A 10300-nucleotide genomic window follows, 5' to 3' on the forward strand; every position below is an offset into this window, starting at 1 on the left:
AAGCTGAGCTAGTCAACGAATATTAGTCTAACATTTCAAGTTAAATCCTTCCTCAATGATCTGGCTTGAGAATTTTTTTTTTAAACCCAGTTTGTCATATACAATTATACATTCTAATTATACATTCATTTTTTTTATCGTCATATAAAATTATTTATTATATTTTTGAGTTGAACATCCAGTAACGTTTCAATTGAGTTATATTAAACTTATAAAAATATTATATTTATAAAATATAATTAAATATTTAAATAAAAGATAACAAGTATATATACTTTTTATATTTTGAAGAGCTCATAATTTTATGAGATGAACTGTTTATACATATATTTTTTTTGGAATTAATTCATTTTAAAATTTCTTAACTTTCTGTTCTTTAATTTGGTCCCTAAATTTTATTTTTCTCTGTTGTGGTTTTTGAACTTTACTTTTTTGCTTTCTCAAATCTTCAAACGGATGTCTGTCTATTTCTTTTGTTCGTTTACAATATTAAAAGAGAAATAAACCCTACAAATTATAACATTGTTTTATATCCTAAACCATTACCCTATTTACGTTTAGTGATTATAACCGTTTGAGGATATGAAAATACGATAAATTAAAGTAAATTGATCCGAAAAGGCAAACAATCAATATTTAAGTACTAGAAAAGACAAAAGTCAAATTCAAAAACCATATAATAAAAAAAATAGAAAGTTAAAAAACTTTAAAATGAATTAATCCTATATTTGTTAATTGAGATATTTTCTTCATCTCTCTTCTCTATATAAATCCCTTTCAAATTGAACATTTGAAAACAAGAGCTATCAACTATAAACTCTATCTCTCTTCTCTTAAACTTCAATCTTCATCATCTCTAAGCTTAAACATAATCAAACTACCCCTAAAAATGGTGGTCTTACCAGAAACACCAAAGGGTATTCATAACTCCCTTTTTCTGAAAAAATTGAAGGCAATTTCACCATCTAATTCATACCCAAGCTCACCAATTCCTTCATCTCCAATCATTCACAAGTTCACTTATTCAATGATGGAAGAAAATATTGAAAATGCAGAGATAATCATCAACAAATGGGCTCTGAATTCCGCACCAGCTTCGCTTTTCGACCAGCGAAAAGAAGCGAAAGAGTTTCTGAATTCCGTCAAAAACTTACGGCGAGCTATGCATTTCTTGGTTTCTGAGCATAGAGCTTCTAATAAGCTTGTAACTGCTCAAAATCTCATGCAAATTGCCATGAAAAGACTTGAGAAAGAACTCTGTATGATATTATCTGTGCATCGCGATCAACTCGATCCTGAATCTCTTTCGGGTCTTTCTTCCGATGATTCGAGCAATTTTTACGAGGATGAAATGGGTGCTGACGAGGAGATTAAGCTCGCCCTTGAATCGATCGCCAAAGTTGAGAGAGAAGGAGCTAATGCTATGTCTGATCTGAAGTCAATTGCTGATTGTATGATCAGTGCTGGTTATGGTCAGGAATTTTTCAAAATCTATAAAATCATCAGAAAATCGATCGTTGACGAAGGATTGTATCTGCTCGGAGTTGAAAAATTCAAAGCTTCTCAGATTCAGAAGATGAACAAGGAAAATCTTGATAATTTGATCAAGAACTGGATGATTTCCGTGAAAATCGCGATCAAAACGTTGTTTTCCGGAGAAAAAACACTCTGTGATCTTGTTTTTTCTGCTTCTGAATCTCTGAGAGTTTCGAGTTTTTATGAAATTACAAAAGAAGGAGCGATGCATCTATTCAGATTTCCTGAATCGGTAGCGAAAACCAAGAAATCGCCTCTCAGGATTTTTCAATTAATGGAACTCCATGAAGCAATCTCAATTCTTTGGCCAGAAATTGAGTTGATTTTCAATTCAGAATCAACTTCAGGAATCAAATCCCAAGCTTTTTCGTCCTTACAGAAACTCGGCGAGTCGGTTCGTTCAATTCTATCAGAATTCCAATCAACAATGCAAAAGGACTCATCAAAGGATCAAATTTCCGGAGGCGGGATTCACCCGTTGACTCGAATTGCAACCACTTACATTTCTTCACTTGCAGACTACAGTTTAATTCTCTCTGACATTCTTTCAGATTCACCAACATTGAAAAATTACACAAAACTCCCTGAATCTTACTTTGAAAGTCCAAATTCTGAAGATAATTCAGTCACACCACAAGTTTCAGTCTGCTTAGCTTGGCTAATACTTGTTCTTCTATGCAAACTTGACCGCAAAGCAGAATTATATAAAGATGTGTCTCTGTCATATCTTTTCTTGGCAAACAATCTTCAATTCATCATCCAAAACGTCTGCACGACCCGTCTTAAGATCGTACTCGGCGACGATTGGATTTTGAAACATATCAAGAAACTGAAGCAATATGCTTTAAATTATGAAACAATGGCTTGGAACAAAGTGTTCTCTTCTTTACCTCAAAAACCTTATCAAGAATTATCAGCCGACGCAATTGGAGAATGTTTTCAGAAATTTAACGCAGCGTTTCTTGAAGCTTACAAGAAACAGAAATCATGGGTTGTTCTTGATGGGAAATTGAGAGATGAATTAAAATTATCGATTGCTCGGAAACTCGTACCGGCTTATAGAGAATTTTGTGAAGTGTATTTGGTGGGGATGAGTGGAGCAAGGAATTTGGAAATGGTGGTCAGGTTTAGTCCTGATGATCTTGGAAATTACCTGTCAGATTTGTTCCATGGAGCTGAAAGTTCTGATAGCTTATCGTCATGGTCGTCGTTATCGATATCGCAAAGTTGCATTCCGATATGCAATCAGAAATTATATGCAGTATAAATTATAATTGCATTAGCCATGAATCTATTTTTCAAAAATATAAATGCTGTATAAATTTAAGCTGTATATCAAATCAATTGCAAGTTTATACAACATAATTATATAGTATATGCTAATTGTAATTTACTTTCTTATGATTAAGGTTTTATTTTTGTTTCATAAGGCCAAAAAGGGCAGTCCATCATCAATGCTATAACAAATGAATCATTTTTTTAAGCTAAAGTTTAAAAGTTGTAAATCAATGATTAAAATCTTTTTTTAAAACCAAAAAAAATGTGGGTTGAATTTAGCTACACTTATTTTTTTTTTAGCTAAAGTTAAAAAAAGACTAAAATCTTTTGATTATAACTGAAAAAATGTGGGTTGAAATATTTATACAAACTATGACTATAAGCGATGGGCAGCAATATACTGGGTTGTGTGATCGATTCCCCTCATAAGTACTTTCCTTCTCCCGATTATCAAAATATCATCTCAGACTCTAGTAAATATGATTGGTGATATTAAAATTAATGTGACATTTTTGAAAATGAAAATTTAGAATTGAAATAATGAATATTTATTTTAAAGAATAGTAACCCTTCCGTTTCATTTTTTTTTCACTTTTCATACTTTTTAAGGTCCTAAAAAAATGTCATTTTTGTATTATTAATAAATTATTTTTTATTTTTAATATTAATGAACTTGTTAGATAGAAATTAAATGGTGTATTTGATTATATTATATTTTCAAGACAAAAAAATGATGTAAAAAAAATTACTCCATCGCATTTCATGTATTCTTATTATGTATAAAAATGAAAATATGACAAATAAAATAGAACCGAGGGAATATAAATTAGCAATAACATAATCTCCGCATGCAGTTGTTCGTCTGATTAAAATGCTTAATATTAATAATAACTTCCGTTAATAATTAGAATAGGTCTATCTCTGCTAAAAAAAAAGTTATATTTAAATTTAAGTTATTTAATCTAAAAAAGACTATAGATTAAACTGTGACATATAATGTTTAATGCCACTCAAAAGTCAACAAAACCTACAAACATAACAACTCATACATACGTATGATGTATGAACTACGACCCCATAATCAAAATAAGAGGCCAACCATTAATATTATTATTGTCAATTCAATTTATTTAAACAAAAATCTTAAAATAAAATAAAAAGTCCAAATTGAATAGTTTGACAAAGTTAGCTCCAGTCTTAAAATTGACTGACTAATTACGATATTTTTGTATGTTAAAGTTTGAAATAAATATAGTATAATTTTGAGAGCTAGCTCCAAATATATTTATTTGTAAAGAACATAAATTAATACATTTGCAATTTTATTTTACAATTTATTTGATTATAAACAAATATAATTATAATTGAATTAATATCAGTATAATTAATTATAAAAAAATAAAAATAGAGTTTCAAATGAATTCTTAAATAAATCAAATCCAAAATATTTAGCTATAAATAAACTATGTAAAAGATTTAAACCAAATTTCAATTAGAAATCTAGATATATGTTTTCTTAAAAAAATCTACATAGATGCAAGTTCTTGATTATCACTCAATCACTTGGTCATGTAACGCCAGTTCCGACAATGCCTAATTTTATTATTTAAACAATCTTCCAAATCGATAGAAACTTCCTGAAAAATGGCGAGAATTTGAACTGATCCTATTTCTAATTTAGTTGACTTTAGTTTTAATGGAGAGATGCCGTTAGTTAGATTTTTTGATCTGTGTCAACGCTTACAAGGCTAATTGTTCTGAGAGATTAGAGGCCAATTGTTATGAGAGATTATTAGATAGATTTAGTATATCACGATTCACGTCATCCGTGGATTAGCTTATCATATTATAATACATTATTAAAAAAATGACACTATCGTAATTTGTTTATTAATTTTTTACACTTTTGAGTAATAATAGTTTAATAGTGTCACTATTTTAATGATGTATCATAATATGATAAGTTTAGTCCATGTATGACGATTCTACCTAATAATTTCTGGATTGTTCTCTTTGTTACTACTCAAGCAACAATATTCATGCATTATTTCTTATGTCTCACGAGCAATGATCGATGATGTCCATATTCACTCGGTTATATATATTGATTCGTTAAGTCAAGATTTTGCTATCAAAGACTTTTGGCATTTTAAATTACTTTCTTGGTGTAGAAGCTACTTGAAATTTCAATAAAAATAAAATGAATATACAATGAAAATGAAATTTCTTGGACGTTTTCAATTGCCAATGCATTTCGTTACCTTATTTTTCTATCATATCCTTGTTTATTTTACACTATTTTTCGAATAAACAAAATGTTGCACGTCACGCCAGGTGGCGACTGCGCTTAATCTTTAAATTACTCTTAAAAAAAAGCTCCAATATTCATGAAATAATTTTAATTGTAGAATATACAATTACGGTGTATTAGCTTGCCATTGATATGATATACAGCTTATATTAATACTGCATTTAGACTTTGTGAAAGAAAAAGATAAGATTTCATTGCCAATTGAATTATACTGAGACTAATTTCTGATTGCATTTCGGAATGCATCCTTGCGATATTGATGATAATGACGACGATGATGATAAGCTATCAGAACTTGCAGCTCCATGGAACAAATCTGACAGATAATTTCCAAGGTCATCAGGACTAAATCTAACCACCATTTCCAAATTCCTTACTCCACTCATCCCCACCAAATACACTTCACAAAATTCTCTATAGGCCGGTACGAGTTTCCGAGCAATCGATAGTTTCAATTCATCTCTCAATTTCCCATCAAGAACAACCCATGATTTCTGCTTCTTGTATGTTTCAAGAAACGCTGCGTTAAATTTCTGAAAACATTCTTCAATCGCGTCGGCTGATAATTCCTGATAAGGTTTTTGAGGTAAAGAAGAGAAAACTTTGTTCCATGCCATTGTTTCATAATTTAAAGCATATTGCTTCAGTTTCTTGATATGTTTCAAAATCCAATCTTCGCCGAGGACGATCTTAAGACGAGTCGTGCAGACGTTTTGGATGATGAATTGAAGATTGTTTGCCAAGAAAAGATAAGACAGAGACACATCTTTGTATAATTTTGCTTTGCTGTCAAGTTTGCATAGAAGAACAAGTATTAGCCAAGCGAAGCAGACTGAAGCTTGTTGTGTGACTGAATTATCATCAGAATTTGGACTTTCAAAGTATGATTCAGGGAGTTTTGTGTAATTTTTAAATGGTGGTGAATCTGACAGAATGTCTGAGAGAATTAAACTGTAATCTGCAAGTGAAGAAATATAAGTCATGGCGATTCGAGTCAACGGATGAATCCCGCCGCCTAGAATTTGATTTTTTGATGAGTCTTTTTGCGTTGTTGATTGAAATTCTGATAGAATTGAACGAACCGACTCGCCGAGTTTCTGTAATGATGAAAAAGCTAGCATTTTGATTCCTGATGTTGATTCAGAATTGAAAATCAACTCAATTTCTGGCCAAAGATTTGAGATTGCTTCATGAAGTTCCATTAATCGAAAAATCCTGAGAGGCGATTTCTTGGTTTTCGCAACCGATTCAGGAAATCTGAATAGATTCATCGCCCCTTCTTTAGTAATTTCATAAAAACTTGATACTCTTAGAGATTCAGAAGCAGAAAAAACAAGATCACAGAGTGTTTTTTCTCCGGAAAACAACGTTTTGATCGCGATTTTCACGGAATTCATCCAGTTCTTGATCAAATTATCAAGATTTTCCTTGTTCATCTTCTGAATCTGAGAAGCTCTGAATTTTTCAACTCCAAGCAGATACAATGCTTCGTCAACGATCGATTTTCTGATGATTTTATAGATTTTGAAAAATTCCTGACCATAACCAGCACTAATCATGCAATCAGCAATTGACTTCAGATCAGACATAGCATTAGCTCCTTCTCTCTCAACTTTGGCGATTGATTCGCCGGCGAGATTAATCTCCTCGTCAGAATCCGTTTCTTCATCGTAAAACTTGCTCGAATCATCCGAAGAAAGACCCGAAACAGATTCAGGATCGAGTTGACCGCGATGCGCAGATAATATCGTACAGAGTTCTTTCTCAAGTCTTTTCATGGCAATTTGCATGAGATTCTGAGCAGTTACAAGCTTATTAGAAGCTCTATGCTCAGAGACCAAGAAATGCATAGCTCGCCGTAAGTTTTTGACGGAATTCAGAAACTCTTTCGCTTCTTTTCGCTGGTCGAAAAGCGAAGCTGGTGACGAATTTAGAGCCCATTTGTTGATGATTATCTCTGCATTTTCAATAGTTTCTTCCATCATTGAATAAGAGAACTTGTGAATGATTGGTGATGAAGGAACTGGGGAACTTGGGTATGAATTAGATGGTGAAATTGCCTTCAATTTGTTCAGAAAAAGGGAATTATTAGCACCCTTTGGTGTTTCTGGTATGACCACCATTTTTAAGGGTACCTTGAAGATGTTTAAGCTTAGAGAAGAAAAATAGAGTTTATAGTTTATAGCTCTTGTTTACAAATGTTCGATCTGAAGGGGGTTTATATAGAGATAAGTAGGATTTGGAACGCTTTATTTTTTGTATGTTAAAATAAACAAAAAATATCATTAGGTCAAACTAAAATTTACAAAAAAAATGTTGGATTTAGCATCCTATTGAGGAGGGTTTTTAATGGAAATGTTAGACCAACATTCATTGACTAGCTCAAATCTAATGAAAAGAGAGAGTTGACACGTATAACTATTTTTTATGTTTAACATACATATTATTTAATACTAAACTATACAGATTTGTTCTATCACCCCTTTAACTTTTAAGGCATAAGGTATAAAAAAATTCTTAATTTTTTCTCAAAAGTACAGATCAGCCTTTTTATTTTTTGGACACAATTAAGTCTTTGTGTTTTTTAAAATTGAACAATTAAACCCTTGTTATTCTAAAAACGAACAAGTAAACCCTTTTATTTTACTTTTGGGAGACTTACCCCCTCAGATTTTCGGTAAATATTTTAAACATTAAAATTATTTTTGAACTTTTTTCCTATATGATTATGAGATACATGTCAGCCATTAAGGAGTGTTTTCAACGGTGTTGGACAAAAGGGGTTATTTGTTCTATTTGAAAACAAAGAGGACTTAATTATACCTAAAATAAGTAAAAGGGTTGATCTGTACTTTTATAAAAACTACGAGAGTTTTTTGTACCTTTTGCCAACTTTTAACTTTTATTTTTTTTCTTTTTAACTCCTTAAACCGTTCGTAGATAACACGTGCGCTGACGTGAAAAAATATATCAAACTTTGACTCCTAAACTATATTATTTTTATTTTATTTAACCCTTTAATTATTTGTTTTTCAATTGTACATCTAAATTTTTATTTTTGTTATCCATTTAACATCTTACACGTTGTATTAATTTTAAGGTATATAATATATCCTTCATATTTAAATTAAGGAGTAATGTTTTTTATATATTATTTAAAAATTAATAGAATGTCATTAAAGTAGAGCGAATTTATGTATTTTATAAATATCGTTAAAAGAGAGACAAATTTCTTTCGTTATTGTTGAAATGTAGAAAATATATTTACATGTATAAGAAGAAATATTATATAATGACTTGATTAGCTTTAAATATTTTTATTTATTTTTACTTTTTTTTAATTTCTACCGCTGTAAACAAAATATAAAGATATTATCAAAATTTGAACTAAATATTTTTATAAAATTCCATGTCAGCATCCATGAATTCATTTTACATGTTTTTAAACATTCGCGCTAGACATAAATAGTTGCAAATTATGTAATTGCATTTTCAAGAGGTTAAATTATCAAAAACAAAATATCTAGACGTGCAATAGAAAAAAAAAAGTTCAATAGTGTTATAGTCCAATACTATTAATTTAGAGGTCAAATTATATATTTTTAGTTATCCTTCTTACACTTTAATGCGTTTGAATACACGCATTTTACCGTACTCGGCAAAAAAAGGTCAAATCGACAAAAAAATATAAAAGTTAAATCCGCAAAAATATTGTGCGATAGAAAGAACAATATTGTTAAAGAGTGTAATTGCACAAAGTGGTATATTTTACGTGTTAAATAATATATTAAGTCATTTTTAATTATTTAAAGTGATGTATTAAAGGATGATGAGAATAATGTGAAGGTGACGAGGAAGTTCAATGACATGCTATATCCCATAATTCTAACTTCTAGAGTATGACTTGTGACACAGGTAGCTTCCCCAGTAATTTTCACATACCCAAGTTTCCCCCTTTTAGAGGAGATCCAAGTCAGAAAGTTTGTAACCAAATCGAATTATTATTTAAATTAATGTTTAATTTGAATTTAAAATAAAATTTGACTCGAACTTGATTTAAATATAAATTTTGAAAAAACGTTGTGTTCAATAAAATAATGATAGTAAAATTCTACTTGGTTCGACTTGGTTATTTAAAAAAAAATCTATATTTAATTTCTCATTTCAACTCAATAAATTTTTATACTTAAAAAATAACTTCAAATATATAGAAATATTATGCCTGATCATTCAAAATTACTTTATTTTTTTTACCTTTTTATTTATATTTAAATTTTTAAATAGTAAATTTTATCATATACTTTCAATTTTAGTTGCAATTCTACTCATTTTTTAAATTATAGTTTTTTCACTTTAAAAAGATATTTAAATATGTATTTTATATTTGGCATGTAGTAATAAGTTCGTAATATTTTGAGATTACTAAAAATTGAAACTATATATTTAATACGAAATATTTGAATTTGTTTGAGTGAAAATATTCCAATACAAAAAAAATGGATACATTAAAAAATGAGATAATAAATGTTTGAGATATAAGTAAAAAACTTGAAAGAGTGAAGTGTTTTTGGATTATAAAATCCTAAATGGTTAATTACATAACAAATCACAACCTTTGCATGTAATTTTATTTTAATCATGACTTTAAAAAGATGATATATAAAGGCATAATTTTTCAATTTTTTTCAAATTCATCATTTCAATGTATTTTTGTTGACTATATTCTTCATTAAACCATTAATTAAAGACTCAAATTATAAATTGATATTAAATTTTATTGTCTTTCGGTTAGAGCATGTAGGATTATAAATTTTTAGTCGTAGAAAATACATAAAATTTTATTTTAGTGATAGCTTTGAAATATAATAAAAGGCCGTGTAATAAATATCAACTTTTAAAAGTCGTGATTAAAATAAAACTACATGTAATTATTATAATTTTTTTATGTAATTAACCTTTAATTTAAAAAGCTTGACTTTCGTAGCTCTGCAATCACCGTTATCAGTGCTAGCTCCGGAGAGATTCTAGTCGGTTAAATTGGTTTTGCTTTTTCAAGTGTGGTAATAGTTAGGTGTAACGCATGAGCAAGCAGTAAGGGGTATATTGGCTCTAAATTTAAAATGAAATATATATACAAACAAACTTTTAAAAAAATGAGATTTTTATTAAATATCA

At 29.5% G+C, this 10300-nt stretch overlaps 2 protein-coding genes across 2 annotated transcripts; one reads left to right on the plus strand and one right to left on the minus strand.

Annotated features, from left to right (window-relative positions):
• Positions 1–803: 803 nt before the first annotated feature.
• LOC126660436 (exocyst complex component EXO70H1-like) lies at positions 804–2911 on the plus strand. Its single transcript, XM_050353950.1, has one exon. The coding sequence runs from the start codon at positions 890–892 to the stop codon at positions 2801–2803; it is 1914 nt and encodes a 637-aa protein (XP_050209907.1). The 5' UTR covers positions 804–889; the 3' UTR covers positions 2804–2911.
• A 2287-nt stretch (positions 2912–5198) lies between these two features.
• LOC126660435 (exocyst complex component EXO70H1-like) lies at positions 5199–7319 on the minus strand. The gene has a single exon (XM_050353949.1). The coding sequence runs from the start codon at positions 7246–7248 to the stop codon at positions 5332–5334; it is 1917 nt and encodes a 638-aa protein (XP_050209906.1). The 5' UTR covers positions 7249–7319; the 3' UTR covers positions 5199–5331.
• Between the last annotated feature and the right edge of the window lie 2981 nt (positions 7320–10300).

Source organism: Mercurialis annua, linkage group LG8, assembly GCF_937616625.2.
Source record: "Mercurialis annua linkage group LG8, ddMerAnnu1.2, whole genome shotgun sequence".
In the NCBI taxonomy this organism is placed as follows: Eukaryota; Viridiplantae; Streptophyta; class Magnoliopsida; order Malpighiales; family Euphorbiaceae; genus Mercurialis; species Mercurialis annua.

Coding starts and splice junctions, on each gene's coding strand:
- LOC126660435 (XM_050353949.1), bottom strand. CDS start 7,248: ATGGTGGTCATACCAGAAACACCAAAGGGTGCTAATAATTCCCTTTTT.
- LOC126660436 (XM_050353950.1), top strand. CDS start 890: ATGGTGGTCTTACCAGAAACACCAAAGGGTATTCATAACTCCCTTTTT.